Here is a 22,341-nt window from a genome sequence, read left to right on the forward strand (position 1 = left end):
CATTTTGAACAGATGCTGTTCATAAGTATTAAAACAGATGTTTCTTGACACAGAAATAATGTGAGCCAGCAGTTTCAGTGCTATCATTCTCTTCTGTGCCTTTTGTTCTCGCCAGCTCCTCAGTTCAGATCCTGCCAGAAACACTCTGCTTCTAACCTCATCACAGCCTTGAGTCAGACATAGGCAAAGGAGCTGAGTGCCAGAGGAGAGGTGAAGATTAGCCTCCCACAAAATCAGGGCAGCATTCAGCTGAATGTGGCATGAACTTTAGCAAAACTGAGGTCAGTGGGTGGGGGGGGTGGGTTAAGGGCAAAACGTTCCAATAACTGGAGTCATTTCTGACACAGGAAGATGGCTGTGGTTGTCAAAGGCTGATCATTGTACCCCAGGACCTTGCTGCCAGAGTTCCCCAGGACAGTGTCCTTGGCCCAACCATCTTCAGCTGCTTCATCAATGACCTCTGTGACAAGGTCAGGAGTAGAGCTGTTCGCTGATGAGTCCACAGTGTTCAGCCCCATTCACAACTCCTCCAATAATAGAACAGTCCATGCACACCTGGATAACATCTGGGGTTGTGCTGACAAATGGCAGGTAACATTCACGCTACATAAATGCCAGGTAATGACCATCTTGAACAAGAAAAGGCTAAACCACCTTTTCATCTTCAATGGGACCATCATTGCCAAGCCCCCCTCCACCAACATTCTGGAGGTATCCATTGACCAGAAACTTAACTGGGCCAGAAAATAACTCAGGAGCAGGGCAGAGGCTGGGTATTCAGTGATGAGTGTCTCACCTCCTGACTTCCCAATGTCTTTCCACAAGGTTCAAGTCAGGAGCATGATGCAATACTCACCACTCACCTAGATGGTTGCAGCAACATTATTCAAGAAGCTCAACATCATCCAGGATAAAGCAGTCTGCCCGAGCGATGCACCTGCCAATGAACTCAATATCCACCCCCTCCACCATCACCAGGGCACCGTCCCTACAGGATGCACTATCTATTCCAGAGGGTGCAAATGGCCAGGCTTCATCAGCACATACCAGACCCATGACCTCTATCACTATGAAGGACAAGAGCAGCAACATCATGGGTACACCATCACTTGCAATTCCCTTCCAAATCACACACCATTCTGACTTCAACATTTATCGCTGTCCATTCATCATCCCTGGATCAAAATCCTGAATTTCCCTACCTAACACTAGGGTGGGAGTACCATCAGCACGAGGACTGTGATGGTTCAAGGAGAAGGACCACCATCACCTTTTCAGGGCAACTAATGATGAGCAATAAATACAACATTGCCAGCGATGCCCAAATCCCAAGAAAAAATAATATTTGAAAAATATATATATCTTCCCTCTTAAAATTAGAACTAGGTCATTCAGACGCAAAATCAAGAAGCACTTTTTCACACAAAGGTTTGTAGAAATCTGGAATTCTCTCCCCCAAAAGGCTATGGATGCTAGGATAATTGGAGCTTTCAAGACTGAGGTAGATAGATTTTTGTTAGGTAAGGGTATCAAAGGATGTGGAGCAAAGGTAGGTACATGGAGTTGAGGTGCAGATCAACCATGATCTAATTGAATGGCCGAGCAGGCTCCAAGGGCTGAATGGCCGACTCTTGTTCCTATTTTCTGCATTGGAATTATCACAACTGGAAAGTTTGCCAATGCACTGAAGCAGACAGTTTTCTAAGAAATGGGAATAAACTGTGGCCTGGTTGTAACTTAGAAGAAGAATGTTGCAATATAGTGGATCCAGCTACAGCGTGGAAATAATACTTTATGTCCAGTTCTTTAGCCCAACTAAAAACATTCTTGTTACCAAACTTTATGTAGGTGTGGGCATTATGACCCAATGGTCAATTTTTGCAAAACCTTTTTGGTTTCATTGTTGTTTTTTTAGGCTGAATGGCCAATTAAATTGTTACAGGATGGGTTCATGGTTTGGGATCTTTTGACCATTTTTCTACATAAAAGATTTGAAAAAAAAGTTATTTTAAATGTTGTGCTGTAAAACAAGGTACATTCCTGTAAGTAAAAGAAAAGGAGGCCTGAAGAATAGGTGGTTAAGATGCCATTGAGCTAGCTTGGATGTTTCCTCATAAGCAGTTTGTTAGCTAGTCTCAGTTAGCTTGTCTCAGTAATCAATAAATGCCTTACATCCATTATGTTGGAAGGTTTTTGATCACTTTTTGAATGTGAACAACCAGAAAATGTAGCAAAATCACTGACACTGACACTGGCAATCTGGCCTTTGGAAACATGTGGCCTGTTAGGCATAATGGAATGGAATACAGGAGAGGCAAGTTCGAAAATTAGCTTCAAGTCAAGCAAGATGACCCATTGAAGTTGGGTAGCAAAGTGTGATCATTATTTTATATTATTAGGTGAGGACAAGTTGCTTTGATGAAAATAAGTGAAATTGATCATAACTATTGTTCTTTATGTTTGCAATACTATGAAATTTGTTTCAAGCCTCACCTCACCTAATGATGACTCAGTCTGTTGTCAGAAAGATTGAAGAAAGACATTAGTATCCGGTCCAGATCACAAGGGGATGCCATTGTTACACTGTACAAGTGGATATAGGGTGGTCTGAATCAACACCCATAAAAGTAAGATGCACAGACTGCTCAAGGGAGTGACTGACTCCACAGAACTGAAATTCATAACAGATGGTTTTAGTATTTTATATCTTTTCTTTTGTTGCTAATTCCTATGGGTGATACTCTTTAGGTCTATCTTGTCCAATCAAAGTCTTACGATTTTGATAAATTTGAAATCTAGAGGTATCTGTGCATCCTAGTAGAGGTTGAGTCCATTGAACTAGATGAGGTAGTCCTTTGATGCAACTACATTGGCTGTACTCCCAACAGTTTCTTCCCTAAGGCTCTCTCCTGGGCATCTATAGATCCTCCTCAAAGGAAAATTCAGTAGATTGCTCTCAAGTTGATTGAAGAAATATTTAACAGGTGTGGTGGTTATTTGTCTATTTATCTTTTTTGCTGTGTTCCTATTCCTCATATGAGTAATATTCATTTTCAACCTCATGTTGGTAAGATGGTTAGAGTGTTTTTGCTTCAGTATCCCTTTTTACTCATAAGAACACAGGTGCGTTTTTAAAAATCTCTTGTACCTCACCTCTCCATCTCAAGGGAACTTCTTAAAGCTCTACAATATTTCTTGTTCATAAGCTCCTGAAAGAAAGAAAGAAAAAAGTAAGAACTTGAGTTTATATAGTGCCTTACACATCCTCAGGACGTCCCAAAGCACTTCACAGGCAATGAATTACTTTTGAAGTGTAGTCACAATTGTAAACACAGCAGCTAATTTGCATACAATAAATTCCCACAAGCAGCAATGAGATAAATCATTAGGTAATCTGTTTTAGTGATGTTGGTTGAGGGATAAATGTTGACAAGGACACTGCCAGAACCTCTGCTCTTCTTTGAATAATACTATGGGATCTTTTACATTCATCTGAGAGGGCAGATGGGGCCTCAGTTTGGCATCTCATTCAAAAAATAGCCTTCCACCAGTGAAGCACTCCCTCAGTACTGCAATGTAGTATCAGCCTAGATTACATGCTGAAATGTCTGGATGGGGTTTGAATCCATGACTCTCATGACTCCCACACAAGAGTACTACCATTGAGGCAAGGCTGAATAATAGCATAGTGTTCAGAGGATTAATATGATTGCAAAAATACTATGGAGGAATCTCATTTGCTGCTGCAATTATACCAATAGCAGGGAATATTAGTATTTACATTTGTAACTATTGTTTATGACTTAGCAAGTTCTTCAGCTGATTGAACACATATTGTTTAAATGTGTTGGCTAATTCAGCAAAAATAATATCACTTTATTTTCACAAAACTAATACAAAATATATTTTTGAAAGGCAGAACCAATGATTTGCTTCAAGTGGTTTGCTCATGCTTGCTGACATTCCACTCACTCCTAAATTGCCAGTCACACATTTGTTGTGCATTGTGGAGTCTTGCTCATTGACCAGAGTAAGAAATAAATAAATTGTAAATAATCTTCCTATGAAGAAACAAAGCAGATCTGAAGAAAATACGTAGGGGGTTCCAAGACATTCCATGTGTGCTGATCTTACTCCTTACTTGAGATGGGAAAAGGTTGGTTAGAAGTCACCAATGCTAATTTATCATGAACGCAGTATGATGCTAAACAGACATTTCTAAAGTATATACACATTTTTCTAAGTTTTCCACTTCTGTAATGTTGAAACATCAACCAGACTTATGACTTTTCATAAGCAACCTACTGAGATATTTTTTAAAACAATTATTCTCAATTTTTGGCATATGATTGTGTGTTTTCATCCCCATTGTAAATAAAATTTGAATTTATCCACATTTTTGTATTTCATTCTTGGAGGGAGCTTGCTGAATTAATCAATAATAAACAAATACACATTTTCTTTCCCAAATACACATTTTCATCTTTAGTCAGGATATTATTTCAGGGCTGGTTGTGTTAGTATGTGTCAGAAATCACATTTCAAATTGTTCAGATCAAATGGAAGATTTTATTAATAGTTGGACAGTAATTACAGTTAATTTTAATTATTGCTAAAGAGTCACAGTGCTGTACGACCTCCGCTTCACATCTGTCTTCTATCTTGCACATGAGGGGGAGGGAATGTGTTGCTGAGTGAAAGAACACAGATTCACAGTTGTGATTCCTCACGAGTGAATTCCAGATTGCTATCAATCCAACACATTACTTTGCAAATACTAATTTAGCTTAATGCCCTCTTGTTGAATCTCTAGGTCCCATGGACCTGATGCTGTGTTCCTCAGTGATGGCCAGTGCAACAGAATGGCAGAGCTGACTCAATCACAGATGCTACATATTGCCATGCAGATAGCAGCAGGAATGGTGTATCTGGCATCTCAACACTTTGTTCACCGTGACCTGGCTACTCGGAACTGCCTGGTGGGAGAAAATTTACTGGTGAAGATTGGAGATTTTGGCATGTCCAGAGATGTGTACAGCACAGACTACTATCGGGTAAGTGTAAGTTGTCATCTAACTACACTATTATAATTATTCTCTCATCTGTGAAACTATTTTAAGTAAGCATTATAAATGGGCTAGTTAACAGTAAACATTCTAGTACAGTAAAACGGCATTATAATTCAGTAGTGACATTCTTACCATAGGAGTGGCTAAATCTGCAACATGCTAGAAACAACAGTGGGGGAGTCCAGAACAAGGGGGCATAACCTTAAAATTAGAGCTAAGCCGTTCAGGGGTGACGTCAGGAAGCACTTCTTTACACAACGGGTAGAGGAAATCTGGAACTCTCTTCCGCCAAAAAGCTGTTGGGGTGAGGGGTCAATTGAAAATTTCAAAACTGAAATTCATAGCTTTTTGTTAGGCAAGGGTATCAAGGGACATAGAACCAAGGCAGGAAGTTGGAGTTAAGTTACAGATCAGCCATGATCTAATTGAATGGTGGAACAGGCTCGAGGGGCTGAATGGCCTACACAAGTTCCTATGTTCCTTACATGCTGGTGTGTGTTATGTACATCAAAGTCATCTGTTGTGAACAGACTAACCACACCCAGCTTGCCACAACAGACATGTTACTTGCGAATAGTTCCCTTTCAGCCGTGGCGGTGCTTCTGACTTGCTGACTCACAGACTTGTGTTCATTGGACCAATCTGATTCTGAATTTTGGACTGAAATACAGAACTTTTTTTTTCAAGGTTTCAGCTTTATTTCAGCTGCTAGACACTTTAAAAAAGTATAGCTACTCTTAACCAGCCAAATAATCCATCTGGATCTGAATAGAACAAAATAAGGCATATTGGAAACACCTGAGCAGATTTCCGATGTATCCAACTAGGATGTTTTCAAATTCAAGTGGATGTTTAGATGACTGATGCATGTGATTCCTTTTATTTGGTCTTGGGTAGAATTTAGTGGTGGAACCTCCCACCCTGAATCAAAAAGTAGATATTCTGCCCTTATTACTTCAAGGCTGTCTACCAGAATTGACTCTGAAAGATTCCTGATTCTAAATTTCAACCCCCAAAAATGGGTGGGTTTGGGGCAGGTGGGGAGTATAAATACTCAGTTTTCAGAGCAGGACAGCATCCCAGCTCCAACACACCTGCTTCTGGGTCCAAGCCAGGCAGGTTTGTCTGAGGAGAGCAGACATTAGGAAGTCTCGCCCCCATTTAAATCCGGCAGGCCGATATTTAAAAGTCCAATATAGCTCATTGAGACACTTGAGGTAATTAATATTTTGTGTATTGGAATAATGAAATGAATTTAACCTTACCTGTTCAGGTTTCCCAGTGCTATTCAAGAAAGGAGGGAGCGAGAACAAAGGGAACTACAGGCCAGTTAGCCTGACGTCCGTTGTCGGGAAAATGCTGGAATCCATTATTAAGAACGTGGTAACAGGGCACTTAGAAAATCATAATATGATTAGGCAAAGTCAACATGGTTTTATGAAAGGGAAATCGTGTTTGACAAATTTATTAGAGTTTTTTGAGGATATAACTAGCAGGGTAGATAAAGGGGAACCAGTGGATGTAGTATATTTGGATTTTCAAAAGGCATTCGATAAGGTGTCACACGAAAGATTGTTACACAAGATAAGGGCTCATGGGATTGGGGGTAATATATTAGCATGAATAGAGGATTGGTTAATGGACAGAAAACAGAGAATAGGAATAAACGGGTCATTGTCAGGTTGGCAGGTTGGGGTGGGGTGCCGCGAGGATCAGTGCTGGGGCCTCAGCTATTTACAATCATTAATGACTTGAATGAAGGAATCGAGTGTAACGTATCCATGTTTGCTGACGATGCAAAGCTGGGTTGGAAAGTAAGTTGTGAGGAGGACACAAGGGTCTGCAAAGGGATATAGACAGGTTAAGTGAGTGGGCAAGAAAGTGGCAGATGGAGTATAATGTGGGGAAATGTAAGGTTATTCACTTTGGTAGGAAGAATAGAAAAACAGAATAATTTTTAAATGGTGAGAAACTATTACATGTTGATGTTCAGAGGGATTTGAGTGTCCTACAGGAAACACAGAAAGTTAGCATGCAGGTACAGCAAGCAATTAGGAAGACAAATAGTATGTTGGCCTTTATTGCAAGGGGGTTGGAGTACAAGAGTAAGGAAGTCTTACTGCAATTGTACAGGGCTTTGGTGAGACCACACCTGGAGTACTGTGTACAGTTTTGGTCTCCTTACCTAAGGAAGGATATACTTGCCTTAGAGGTGGTGCAATGAAGGTTCACTGGATTAATTCCTGGGATGAGAGGGTTGTCCTATAAGGAGAATTTGAGTAGAATGGGCCTATACTGTCTGGAGTTTAGAAGAATGAAAGGTGATCTCATTGAAACATTTGAGATTCTAAGGGGGCTTGACAGGGTTGATGCTGAGAGGTTGTTTCCCCTGGCTGGAGAGTCTAGAACTAGGGCGCATAGTCTCAGGATAAGGGGTCAGCCATTTCGGACTGAGATGAGGAAAAGTTTCTTCACACAGAGGGTTGTGAATCTTTGGAATTCTCTACCCCAGATGAATGCTGAGTCACTGAGTATATTCAAGGCTGAGATCAATAGATTTTTGGAATCAAGGGATATGGGGATCAGGCGGGAAAGTGGAGTTGAGGTCGAAGATCAGCCATGATCTGATTGAATAGTGGAGCAGGCTTGAGGGGCCGTATCATCTACTCCTGCTCCTATTTCTTAAGTTCTTATGTTCCTATTCATGTCAAGTGAAAGCAGGTGGGAAGGGCCGGATTCGTGAGGTGAGTGCCTTTATTTGCACTGCTTGTGGGCCCGGAGGAGCACTGGTGCTTCTTCCAGGCCCAACAAGCTCACCTGGCTGACAGGACCCCCGCAATCGTCCAACCCCACCCCCACCCCCCGATGATGCCCCCTCCCCCAATGGTGGACCCCCCCACCCATGGTGGACCCTACCTACCTCCGGCTCTTCACTCAACCTCTAATCTCTTCATCAGCCCCCCTGACCTCTTCATCGGCCCACCAATCTCTTCGTCAGCCCCCCCCCCCCAATCTTCTCCCCGCATCCCCCCCACCCCCCACGATCTTCTCCCTGGCCTATGATCCCTCCCTCTCTCCCTCTGATCCCCAGCTGCGGCCTGCTACAGCAGGCCTTCCTCGCCGACATCACTCACTTACCTTCCGGGTTTCATGCCTGGAAAACTTTCCCCCCACTCCCTTTCAGGTTCTCAGTTAAAATTTACCCCCTACTCTCCTGTACTTGTCTGTTTGTGTAACATTACTTTAAGAACAGGATTCAGCATTATTCATTTTAACTAATAAATGTGCTTAGAATACAACAAACATTAAACAGAAATAAAAAACAAAAATGCTGGCTATATCCACCAACACGTGAAAAGTAGAAAGACAGGTTAACATTTGAGAATGAACCCTTCATCATAACACAGTCATTAACTAGAAGTCGGCTCGCCCATATCTTGCACGTGTATACAAGATCCACAATAAGATCGGTAACTAGTGAGGACAGACCAAGCCAGTATAGAATTAGGGTATAGAAACTTCTCATGACCAAGAAGCCTTTTTGCACATCATGTTAAAGGTCAGATAATCATTAGGCCAAAACTCCTTTCAAACAAGCACATTGCAGAATCCGTATAGTGTCATTTCTTGATTCCGTGCTCACGGCTGTGAGCCTCATCTGCCAGGAGCACGTGCCACAAACTTGATTTCCCATCAGAAGTACAGAGTCATAAAATTACCTCCCATTACCAGAAAGTTCTTATTTTCTTTTTCATACAACTAATTCCCTTCTAAACAGAACCATGCATTTACAAATCAGTTAACTCAGACCAAATCTGGATGTAGAAGGTGCCTGGCTGTGTTTTCCGATTGCAGTATAATTTCAATCCTAGGGATAAGTGCCTTGTGGTTTTGAATGCCTCTGCATGCCACACTTAAAAAATATCTCACCAAGTATTACCCTTCCAAATGGTGCTTAGCCTTTGGCCTTAAGTATGCCACTGAGGCACTTGGGCACGGCAGCATGATTCTGTAGTGTCCATGAGGCTGAAAATACACTCACAAGCACCAATTGTTAAAAACTCGAGAGGGTCCAAAATTCCTGGAGCCCCACTCCACCCCCGGAAATGTGGCAGGGTGGGAGTTGTAGGCATCAATCATCTGTGGCCCTGACCCTGTCCCAATTCCCAGAATCAGGCAACGTATATGGTGGGGTTAGGGGGCCATGTGTACTTTACAGTGGCACCTTAGGGCTGTGCTACCTGACTGACCGTTCCGGTCGAAGTAAGCCTATAAAATACAAAAGTAACAGAAATCCTTTGTTACCATTAGGAGACTGATATTTCCTAAAGTTCTGGGCCCCATTTTCACTAGGATCTCATCATGCAGGTGTACTTCGCGTTGGTGGTATGTGATGGCTGACATCATCCTACCAGTCCCGTTCCTTCCACTAACATCTGCACAGAGTGGGACAGACACAAGGACCCTGATTTTCAAAGGAAATTGCAGGTGCACTGGGGGCGGGGGTGCTGTGAAAATCAGGGAAATCCCGAGGGGGTGAGGAAGCCAGCGTCAACCCGCTGACTTCCCAGACGGGCCTGTGTGCGTGCGAGCTTCACGAATCCGGCAATTAAAGCCGGCGGGATGATAGTTAAAGAACCAAATGTACCGAGGTACTTAAGGTACTTTATTTCTGACACGATAGATAGTTAAAACGATTTGAAACTTATCTGGGCGGCTTTCCCACGGCTTCTGATTCACGCCTGGTCAAAGTTAAAAAACAAAACAAACCTACCTTTCCATCCTGCTCCGATGTCCGATGTATCTGTCTCCGATCTCCCTCTCAGCCCCTGATGTCTCCCTCTCCGATGTCCCCCTCTCTCCCCCGATATCTCCCTCTCCGATCTTCCACTCCCCCCCCGATGTCCCCCCTCAATCTTCCCCCTCCCCCCCGATCTTCCCCCCGATATCCCCCTCTCCCCCCCCCAATCTTCCACTCTCCACCCCCCTCCCTCCCCCGCTCGTCAGTGTCTTCCACTGTCTGTTCAAGCACCAGATGACGTCTTGCTCTCTCTCTCTCTCCTCCCCCACCCTCCCACCGCGTTGCAGCTCCTGTCAGCAGCCAGCCTGACAATCAGGCTGACTGCCGGGCACAAAACCCGGAAACAACTTTAATCACCATTGCATCGGAAAAGGTAAGTTTTTTATTTTTGGGTCTGCCACGCACACCTTCACCACCCCTGCCCCCCCACCCCCCTCCCCCCCGCTGTCAACGCGCCATCATTTCAAAACTGAGCCCAAGAAGTGCCTACAGGCACTTCCAATGGAATTTGTGCGGAAGGTATGTCTCGTACCTGGTCAGTATAGAGGGAAGTCATGATGTGGAGATGCCGGTGATGGACTGGGGTTGACAATTGTAAACAATTTTACAACACCAAGTTATAGTCCAGCAATTTTATTTTAAATTCACAAGCTTTCGGAGATTTCCTCCTTCCTCAGGCAAATGTTTCAAGAGCTCCTTGAAGCCTACGCATTTATACATATAGAACAATACATGGTGTTTACAGACTGCCCCTGCAACTGCCCGTTGCCAAGGCAATCACCGTGTTCAGACAGAGAGGTGTCACCTGCAGAACCCCCGAATACACATTCAACAAAAAAACAAACAGGGAAAAAAAACAGAGAAAAAAAACAGAGAGAGGCAGAAACATCCGGAAGGCAGAGAGAGCCAGCAAATGACCCATTATATTAAAAACAGATAACATTTGTTCGCTGGTGGGGTAACGTGTAGCGTGACATGAACCCAAGATCCCGGTTGAGGCCGTCCTCATGGGTGCGGAACTTGGCTATCAATTTCTGCTCGACGATTTTGCGTTGTCGTGTGTCTCGAAGGCCGCCTTGGAGTACGCTTACCCGAAGGTCGGTGGATGAATGTCCATGACTGCTGAAGTGTTCCCCGACTGGGAGGGAACCCTCCTGTTTGGCGACAATCGCCAAACAATCGCGCAACAATCGCCAAACAGGAGGGTTCCCTCCCAGTCGGGGAACACTTCAGCAGTCATGGACATTCATCCACCGACCTTCGGGTAAGCGTACTCCAAGGCGGCCTTCGAGACACACGACAACGCAAAATCGTCGAGCAGAAATTGATAGCCAAGTTCCGCACCCATGAGGACGGCCTCAACTGGGATCTTGGGTTCATGTCACGCTACACGTTACCCCACCAGCGAATAAATGTTATCTGTTTTTAATATAATGGGTCATTTGCTGGCTCTCTCTGCCTTCCGGATGTTTCTGCCTCTCTCTGTTTTTTTTCTCTGTTTTTTTTCCCTGTTTGTTTTTTTGTTGAATGTGTATTCGGGGGTTCTGCAGGTGACACCTCTCTGTCTGAACACGGTGATTGCCTTGGCAACGGGCAGTTGCAGGGGCAGTCTGTAAACACCATGTATTGTTCTATATGTATAAATGCGTAGGCTTCAAGGAGCTCTTGAAACATTTGCCTGAGGAAGGAGGAAATCTCCGAAAGCTTGTGAATTTAAAATAAAATTGCTGGACTATAACTTGGTGTTGTAAAATTGTTTACAAGTATAGAGGGAGGGAGCCAAAAATTCTCAGCCTTGCTCTGCCAGCAGGAGTGTGGTGAAGTGGGCATTGGTGACATCTGCTGCTTCTGACCTCATTGGAGTATCCAGGGTTGGAGGAAGTCACCTCATTTATATGTTTGCAGCAGTTGCCTGCACCACTGTGGGTGTATTTTGTACATCCACTGAAGGAGGGGAGATGGAAACTTTTGTCCTGGCAAGCCATTGGTGTCATAGCAGTCAAACGTGGAACTGGAGTAAGAGCTGTATTAATGAAGTAATGCAGAGGGAGAAAGGAGGAAATGATTTGTCAAGCATGTGATTGAGATCCAATGCTTTAACTAATAGCAAATTTTATTAATGTACAAGAGCTTCCACCATGTGTTTATGAAATAAAGTGATGTTATGTTCTCCATTAATATACATTCCCCTCATCCATGCATTCAGAAATCAGTTGTGAGTCTCTAATTAACTGTCTGAAGCAGATCTATAATTTATTTGTTCTGACAGCAGTTTCATTCCAAGACAATTACAGAATTACAGATGTTTTTAATATAACATTTGAAAGTTTTTTCTAATGCACGCTTATTGTTTTGATTTCCTCATCAATTTCATAAGAGCTTAATCAAGAAAGCAATGTGTTCTGTAGTTCCTATATTCCCTGGACTCAGTTTTATCATCAAAACTGTTGGTTAGATTCTTCTGGGGATGGCACAGATATAAAAGGGGGTCCACAGTGGTTTCTGCAAAAAAAAACAGAGAAAACAAAGGGTGGTTGTGAATGGAGCTGAATCAACATAGTAAGGAAACACTCCTGTATTGTTGTTTACAGTATACAGAAATGATTTGGAGACAGGGACTTAAACAAAACTAAGTTTGCAGATGACAATAAATTGGGGGAGGGGGCATTTCAAACAATAATTCAGAAGCAAACCAAATACAAAGGAATCTGGACTGCTTGAGATGGTGGGCTGATGAGTGGCAAATAGCGTTTAATATGGACCAGCACATCTGAGACCAGGAAAAGGAAATAAATAGTGGGAATACAAACTAAATTGCTGTAGGGATAATGACAGTTAGCTCACTGAAACCATTAGCGCAGTGTGCAGCAGTAAGGAAAGCTAACATACTCTTGGGAAGTATAGCCAGAGGAATAGAACACAAATTCAAAGTGGTGATAATGCATCTGTACAAGGCACTCGTACAGCCACACCTGGAGTAATATGTACAGTTCTGGTCACTGTACTACTGCAAAGATATATGGGCAGTTCAGAAAAGGGCAATCAAACTGGTACCTTACTGGTGCAGTACGAGCAAACATTTGTCAGGTGACTGATGCACTTTACAGGAGAGCTGGATAATTTGTTGATGTTGGCATTACAGCAAGGTAGCAGCAAGATAACTTTGCCACGGTCCAGGTTGCAATAGATGGCACCCATTTTGCTTTGCGAGTTCCCACAATCAACAGCCTGAGTTTACAGATTGTCTGTGACAACATGCAAAGGATTGTGCATGTTAATGTGAGATTTATTGGAAGCTGTCATCTGCTTTCATCCTTTTTAAAAAATTTGTTCTCAGGATATGGGCAATGCTGGCAAGGCCACATGTATTGCCCATCCCGAGTTCCCTGAGAAGGTGGTGGTGGACCTTTTCTTTGAGTCGCTGCAGTTCTTATGGAGATAGTGCTCCCACAATGGTGTTAGGTAGGAAATTCCAGGATATTGACCCAGCAACGATGAAGGAATTATAAAATATGTCCAAGTCACAATGGTGTGTGGTGGAGGGGAACTTGGAGGTGATCCCACAACATTGCTGCTCTTGTCCTTCTTGGTGGTAGAGGTCACAGGGGATGGAGCTGTCAAAGTAACCTTGGTGAGTTTCTGCAGTATATCCTGTAGATTGTACATACTGCAGCCACTGCACCAATGATGGAGGAGTGAATATTAAGTCCAGTGGTAGGGGCACCGATCAAGTGAACTGCTCTGTCCTGGTTGACATTGAGCTTCTTGAGAGTTGTTGGGGCTGCACTCATCCAGGCGAGTGGTGAGTATTTCATTACATTCCTGACTTGAGTTTTGTAGATGGTGGAGAGACTTTGAGGATCAGAAGATGACTAGTCGTAGGTACTGAGCCATCAAAATTCAGCTCTGGGTGGCTAAATGTGCCATTCTTTTTCTTATTCTCGTGTCTCTCTTAATTACCAGTATCATGAGAGGTGATTGATTACTCTTGTGCTGCAAAAGGATCAGAAGAACATAAGAAATAGGAACAGGAGTAGGCCATCTGGCCCCTCGAGCCTGCTCCGCCATTCAACAAGATCATGGCTCATCTTCTACCTCAATGCCATTTTCCTGCACTATCCCCATATCCCTTGATGCCTTTAGTATCTAGAAATCTATCGATCTCTGTTTTGAATGTACTCAATGACTGAGCCTCCACAGCCCTCTGGAGTAGAGAATTCCAAAGATTCACCACCCTCTGAGTGAAGAAATTTCTCCTCATCTCAGTCCTAAATGGCCTACCCCTTATTCTGAGACTGTGTCCTCTGGTTCTAGACTCCCCAGCCAGGGGAAACATCTTCCCTGCATCTATCCTGTCAAGCCCTGTAAGAATTTTGAATGTTTCAATGAGATCACCTCTCATTCTTCTAAACTCTAGAGAATACAGGCCTAGTCTACTCAATCTCTCCTCATACGACAATCCCGCCATTCCAGTTTGGTGAACCTCGTTGCACTCCCTCTATGGCAAGTATATCCTTTCTTAGGTAAGGAGACCAAAATTGTACACAGTAATCCAGGTGTGATCTCACCAAGGTCCTACACAATTGCAGTAAGACAACTTTACTCCTGTACTCAAATTCTCTTGTAATAATGGCCAACATACCATTTGCCTTCCTGATTGCTTGCTGCACCTGCATGTTAGCTTTCAGTGACTCATGTACAAGGACACCCAGGTCCCTTTGAACATCAACATTTCTCAATCTCTCACTATTTAAAAAATACTGTGCATTTCTGTTTTTTCTACCAAAGTGGATAACTTCACATTTTTTCACATTATATTCCATCTGCCATGTTCTTGCCCGCTTGAAGCCTCTTTGCATCCTCCTCACAACTTACATTCCCACCTAGTTTTGTGGGTCATCAGCAAACTTGGAAATATTACATTTGGTCCCCTCATCCAAATCATTGATACAGATTGTGAATAGCTGGGGCCCAAGCACCGATCCCTGCGGTGCTCCACTAGTCACAGTCTGCCAACCTGAAAAAGACCCGTTTATTCCTACTCTCTGTTTTCTGTCTGTTAACCAATTCTCAATCCATGCCAGTATATTACCCCCAATTCCTTGTGCTCTAACTTTGTTCACCAACCTCCTGTTTGGGACCTTATTGAAAGCCTTCTGAAAATCCAAATACATCACATCCACTGGTTCCCCCTTATCTATTCTACTAGTTACATCCTCAAAGAACTCCAATAAGTTTGTCAAACATGATTTCCCTTTCATAAATCCATGTTGACTCTGCCAAATCCTATTATTATTTTCTAAGTGTCCTGTTATCACATCCTTTACAATAGATTCTAGCATTTTCCCTACTACTGATGTCAGGCTAACCGGTCTGTAGTTCCCCCTTTTCTCTCTCCCTCCTTTCTTAAATAGTGGGGTTACATTTGCCACCCTCCAATCTGCAGGAACTGTTCCAGAGTCTATAGAATTTTGGAAGATGACGACCAATGCATCCACTATCTCTATAGCCACCTCTTTCAAAACCCTGGGATGTAGATCATCAGGTCCTTGGGATTTATTGACTTTCAGTCCCATTAATTTCTCTAGTACTATTTCTCTTACTAATACTAATTTCTTTCAGTTCCTCATTCTCGCCAGACCCTTGGTTCTCTAGTATTTCTGGGAGGTTTTTTGTTTCTTCTTCCGTGAAGACAGACACAAAGTATTTGTTTAATTTCTCTGCCATTTCCTTATTCCCCATTATAAATTCTCCCATCTCTGTCTGTAAGGGACCCACATTTGCCTTCACCAGTCTTTTCCTTTTTACACACCTATAGAAGCTTTTACAGTCTGTTTTGATGTTTCTCGCTAGTTTACTCTCATATTCTTTTTTCCCTTTCTTTATCAATTTCTTGGTCCTCCTTTGCTGAATTCTAAAATGCTCCCAATCCTCAGGTTTACTGCTTTTTCTGGCAACTTTATATGCCTCGTCCTTTGATTTAATACTATCTTTAATACTCTTGTTAGCCACGGTTGGACCACTTTCCCTGTTGGGCTTTTGTACCTTAAAGGAATACATATTTGTTGCAAATTATGTATTAATTCTTTAAATGCTAGCCATTGCCTGTCTACCATCATACCTTTTAATGTAGTTCCCCAATCAACTGCAGCCAACTTGTTGGAGTATATCATGGCATCAATAGTATCATGGGACAGAAGTGGCCCTCCTCTCATGGCCTCTCTTCCTGCGAAAGAGCCATTGCTGGCTGCATCTTTGGAGCTTGTGCCCAGGCAGCCTGGTGGCTTCTCCTATGTGCCACTGGTGTGGTGTTGTGAGGGGGAAGGCCAGAGGTCTGGCATGTGCTGCTGTCCCGAGAGATGGCAGCCTCAGGCAAACCTATTACAGCTACCGTCATATCATTGCCACATGGATCTGTGTCCCCACTGATCAGCATTTAGTATCGTCCTTTTAGCATTGCTTAGTTTAAAATAAACCAGCTAAGAATGATAAGTGTACTTATTAATACTGACACCACAATAAATCCTGGTTGTCTCTCTTAGCCATGATATATCAAATTCAGTGCTGCAATGATGGAATCATAATGTGTTCTCTGCTATCACCTCCCACCTCAGGTCAGACTGAAATGACTGACATGTAATTAAGCTTTCCTGAGCCAAGGACTAATTTTGTGACATTTTTGTGAACTAAAAAAAAAATCAATAAGTGTAGTTACAACTGATCCAGCAGAAACTTTCTTTCTCTTCAAAAAATGGTTCCAATGTTGGTAAAGCACTTGAGAATTTCAACCTAACTAATTTTCCATTTAAACAAAACATATCAGCTATTGGCACTTGAATCTATGAATAGTATCTAGAAATAGGATACTTTCTCAGGAGAGTTGATTCTCAAATAGCAGCGATTGCTGACAACCTTCTTATGCTTTTGTGATAGAAGACAGTTTATCATCTGAAGCCCACGCAGGTTACAGAGATGAATTTTCTGGAAAGCTATGCTAGTAGTTGTTCCTCTGCATTAACAGGGTTAATTCTGAATTGTTAATGTTTTGGAGCAGATGTAAAAAAATATACAGAGACAATCACAGTAATTACTGTAAAATATGATTTATTCGGGATATTTTTGGTATTTTTTTATTTCAAGCTTGTTTATTTTCGCTTTCCTTCTCTGCATTTTGTCCCTGAACTAATTCTGTTTAGCTACAACCCATCATAACGCCCACTGCCAGTTTGCTAATGGAGGAAAGCTACTCCATTGTGCATGCAGGCAGGAGCATTATCTGTCAGTTTGAAACCTGCCTCACCTAATGTAACAAAGTGGAGACTTTTGTAACATCATTAATCCTAATTAGAGAGAAATTCATTTCCTGTTGTTTCGTTATTGGTTCTTTTATCTTGAAACGGCAGCATTGTCAGACTGCGCCCAACCATCTTCTTTGAAACTCACTGGTGGAATATGCTGGAGATGTTGATATTGGGCTTTACGCATTTAGAGACCTTGTTTCCATGGCACCGAACCTCAACAGCTAGAAAGAGGGATATATCAGACAATTCAGAGAAAAGTCTTTTTGGTCTTTCAGATTAGTATGCAGTACCACGCCAGGGTGGTGTACTGCTTTGCATCAGCAGCCAGATTTACACGACATGGATGCTGTATATTGCATGAAAGCAACTTGATCTATTTTCCTTGCCTTAGCAAGTACCTAGAAATCAATTCTAGAGTTGTTTTAAGGAAAACAAATCTAAATTTAAAAAGAGCACTGCACTTTGAATTCTGCCAGTTTAGAGCTGGAAACTGCAACGTAGTTAATTAAGAATGAAGATTACTCCATTTTTTGGAATACTCAGGATTTTAATTGGGATCTGTATCCTCCCAAGGGTATATCAAAAGCCACAGCTGGCATCCTTTAAACCATTAGATTTCTTGAAGCCGCTGTGGTCTAGTGCAACTCTAAGCTATAGATCTACTCTTGTTCACACCCACATAACCATATACATTCATAGATTTATTTGTCCTATCGAAAGTAATCCTCTAATTCTATGAACTATGGACTATTATTGTTCCAAACTGCTTTGCTACTTTGAGTTATCTGATTTTTGCAATATCAGGATAAATTTCATCCACTTATTGCAAAAATATCAGAAGATTTTATCAGTTAATTTAAGTGGAACTCTCTTTATAGCAGAAAAGTGTGTGATGTGTTCCCGTAATGTCCAGAACAGTTTCCTGAACCATGTAAGCCTTTACTCACAAGCTAACTAAGGGGCGTGACAAAAGCTCCAACAGCCCTAGGGGGTGAAATTTAACATTGCCGAGGGTGCAAAGTGAGCGGTAGAGAATTGACTGCCTGTTATACACCCCGCCTGAATTTCCTTTCCATTTATGTCAATGAAAGGAAAATTGCGCAGGGTATATAACAGGCAGTCGATCTGCTACCACCCATTTCATGCTCCCTCCGAAGTTGAACTTTGCCCCTTAATGTCATTTTCACATTTAAACTTCTGAATACAAAGAGCAGAGGTCCACATGCACAGAATTCTACCTGACAGTTTTGATCAGGTAACATTTAACTCCATATATTTATTTGTCCTATCGAAAGTAATCCTCTAATTCTATGAACTATGGACTATTATTGTTCCAAACTGCTTTGCTACTTTGTGTTATCTGATTATTGCAATATCAGGATAAATTTCATCCACTTATTGCAAAAGTATCAGAAGATTTTATCAGTTAATTTAAGTGGAACTTAAGTGGAGCGTTTAATTGCTAATTGATTTAACCAATTAAATTATTTGATGCTTGGGGAAATTATTCAGAGCTGCCCCGTGTACTTTGTCTGAAATTCCACTTGCCACAAGGTGAAGTTTCCAGCTTAGCTGCATTGTAGACAATTTGTTTTCCCTTTTGAAAAATAACCAAAGATCATTTAGATGCTAGAGTTGTTGATTTACTCAGCTACACCTTCAGGCACAATACCAATACAATGCTGCGGCCATTTACCATCTTTAAAATATAACAGACGTGTATCAGACCATTGCTTTGGAACTAAGTATAGTGATTCTCTTAATAACAACAAAAACAACTTGCTATTGACACCACTGTGTCAACCAATGAGTTGCAGACAGGGCGGGACTTACTGGAGGACTCACAGCAATCAGTCTATTTCACAGCAAACAAAGTCTATTTACTCAGCAAAGAGAGTCTATTTAAACAGCGCACTACAACAAACAGTATACAGAGTCTATTTAAAAAGAGTCTCTACGAACTACAGCAAACAGAACTCATGACCAAAACTACAACAACGTCTCCTAATAAAAGCAGAATGATTTCTCCAGCATAATGCATTGAATAGAGGATACTTACATAATACAAATTGATTATTTTTCCAGAAAATTGCAGTGAGTGGAGGATAGTTACATACAAATGAAATGCATAAAATCAATCCCAGTCACTTACGGCAGTGATTGATCTCCAGATGTGATTGACGGGGGAATTATCCAATCATCCCCATTCTGGCTGGAAATAGTGGTGTCACTATATGTACCCCCCTCCCACCCTGCAGAAACAACTTTCAGTTGCCCTCAGTGGTCCCCTTTGTAGGGGTCTGCACTGAAATTTTGTTTAGAAAAATTGTCAGTCATTATCTTTGGGAGTCCAGCGCATGATCCAGGCCTGGACCCCCATGTAGGCCTCATTTTGATTGGTAACTAACATGGTACACCTGGTCTCACAATACTTACCTCTGCTGACCCTACAGTGGGTCTTTCTGAAGACCAAGAACATGGAAGCTGGGTAGAGTCAAAGAGTGCTCTGTGGGAGCAACAGACATGATGGGCCAGCTGTCCTTTTCTTTAATTCTATACACTCTTTCATGTAGATGTATATGAGAATAGAAAGGGGTAGACAAGTCATAGTGTGAACCTGAACAGTGATAGAATAAGAATGCAGCAAACAAACACAAACAGAATAAGATAATAAACATATAGTACAATAAAGCGTTCAACTAGTCAATAACACAAATGATGTAAAGAATCATGCACTGAAGCAATTTATGTACATCGCTTTAAAAGATAAAGCAGGATGGTGGGGGAAGTGGTTTGAATCAGAGTGAATTGTATTCAGATGCTCAATAATAACAAGTGGATGTAGACTATAGACTACAGATATGCCTAAAGAAAGAAGTTGGGAAATCAAGCAAAACAAAAATGACAACATTAAAAACAAATTGAACTTATGTTACCAATTTACATAAAACAGAGAGGGACACTGGACTATTTGAAGAAAATCTATGAATGACTGGAAAACTAAAAAAGCATTGACCAAAGGAATAAAGAAGGCTGCCAAATTCCCAGGCTGACAAAAAAACACAAGATGACTTCATTCTTGTGAAATCTGCAATCGGTTTCTAGGCCCACTTGTGTTTGTCCTTTTTCATCAGTGAAGAATTCATCGCCCATTACCACTTACTTTTAATTCTTGGGAAACTTGTAATTAGTTTTTTAACAAAGCAGCAATGGACAGAAGCTTAATTAAATTGGAAGTTCCACAAAACTGAAATAAAGCACAAAACAACTCAAAATGAAAGGAAAACCCCTACTGAGAACCAAACACCTTCACAAGTATAGTAGCTCTGCTTTGGCACAAAAAACTTGGTGTAAACAAGAAAACAACATGATGCTGGTCCAGAGTTTGCATGCACAGGAATTGTAAGTGGAAAATGGATAGAAATAGGCAACTTCATTACTTAACTCAAAGTTAAAATAATACAATTTTAATAATTAATGAAATAATCTTTGTACTTTTGACCTTCTTTGTTGTAGAATTCTATGATTGACAAATTAACACTTTTATTCTGTAAAATTCTAGGGAAGAAGTTCACTTTTTCCTTCGACAAGTCTTACACTCAACGCTCGGCCTCTGGCTGAAAGGACAAGTTAGCAGGCAGTAGACCTTTAACTAGAGTCCAGTGACTTGGGGTACTGTGACAATCAATCAGCAAGATAGTGTGACAAGTTCTTTTGTCCCCTCACACTGGGAATCTCACAGCACTCCAGGAATCGATCACTCATTCTGGTAAAGTTAATGTGTTATACCCCTCCCACTGAGATTGGTATAAAGAAATCCATGATGTGCTTCTACAGAATATGTTCTTTAAATTACTTCATTTTGTTAAATGTGGACGTAGTAGTGAAGCTCCAAAATTTAGCTAAATTCTACTTTTGAGCATTGCTGCTAATTTGTTTTCTTCATTAGCAAGAGAGAGCACATTACAGGCATAAATATCAACCTTCATCCCTTAGACTCCCTCTGCCCCCTAGTAGTGGACTGGATGAAATCCTCCACCCAGTAAGTCCCTCATACTCCAGGCAGTACATTTTGTTGCAGATCCATGTTTTTAATTAGTAGACTCCAGGTCAATAAATTGAGTGGTTTTGCATTGGGGTTGAGCTGAATTGGCTAGGGTCAGCTTGGGTCAAAGCAACTCCTCCCCCTTGAGAAACAAACCCCAAATCTGATTCACTAAATGTTATCTAACAGATCAAATAGTGTACTGTTAATAATGAATTGTACTTTTAATCTTCATTATTGAATTCATCATGAAATTTTGTTAGAATTTATTACCTATGGGAAGGTAGAAACATGGTCATATTTTTGCATACAAAATTTACAGAGGCTGGTAGTGAACTACAAGGGTAGTTATTCAAAGCCATTCTGATAATGTCATGAACTATGACTGTGATGTTTGAGTGATAAATTTTACTTCTGAAGCACTTTTTAAATTATTTTTTATTAACATTTTGATCTTGTTCATCCAGCACAGAGGCAGCCAACTTCACTACACTGTAGTAAGCCTCTGAAGTCTGTCACAGCCAATCTCTGCGTCCCCCTCCAGACACGCCAGGGTGTCTGCCTAAAAAATGCAAATGATTCTGACCCCAGAAAATAGGCTATAGCCAGGGATGTAACCTCATGACATGTAGAACTCTTATGCTGCTGAAGATGTGCCAGGATTCCATCACCTCCAAGTTCCCCTCTAAGTCACACACCATTTTAAAGAAATAAACTGCCGATATAAACTTGTCAGGGGTTAAATTCAGGAGTGCCCATTTTTGGGCCCCCCCCCCCCCCCCCCGCTCCCGGCGCAGCATTATTCCCCTGCTCACAAATGGTGAGGTCCGAGGAGACACGGATATTTGGCCTCAGATCTCATCAGAATGAAGACGGCACTACGGCAGGAGGTAGGTGCTCCAAGTTTGGGCCTGGAGGTCGGAGGTCGGGGATCTCGAGACCGGGAGCGGTGGTGATCGGGATGGTGATGGTAGGAACTTACCTTTTTTTACTTAAGTGCTGGCTGCCTCGGGACAAACCAATGTTGCAGCCGGGATCTAACTCAGGCGTTCGGCACCTTATTTGCATATCTGAATGGCCTAACGCCTGCTTCAAGCAAGGGTAAAAGACCCTTTTTGTTTGTCT

General features: G+C 41.9%; 1 protein-coding gene across 1 annotated transcript in view; it reads left to right on the forward strand.

Annotated features, from left to right (window-relative positions):
* ntrk2a (neurotrophic tyrosine kinase, receptor, type 2a) overlaps window positions 1–22,341 on the forward strand; it is a 239,721-nt gene that overhangs the window by 182,866 nt on the left and 34,514 nt on the right. The window contains exon 15 of the mRNA XM_067983159.1: window positions 4,814–5,054. Within this exon, the coding sequence (XP_067839260.1) occupies window positions 4,814–5,054 (241 nt within the window). The remainder of the gene's footprint in view (window positions 1–4,813; window positions 5,055–22,341) is intronic.

Source organism: Heptranchias perlo, chromosome 4 (genome assembly GCF_035084215.1).
Source record: "Heptranchias perlo isolate sHepPer1 chromosome 4, sHepPer1.hap1, whole genome shotgun sequence".
Classification (NCBI taxonomy): domain Eukaryota; kingdom Metazoa; phylum Chordata; class Chondrichthyes; order Hexanchiformes; family Hexanchidae; genus Heptranchias; species Heptranchias perlo.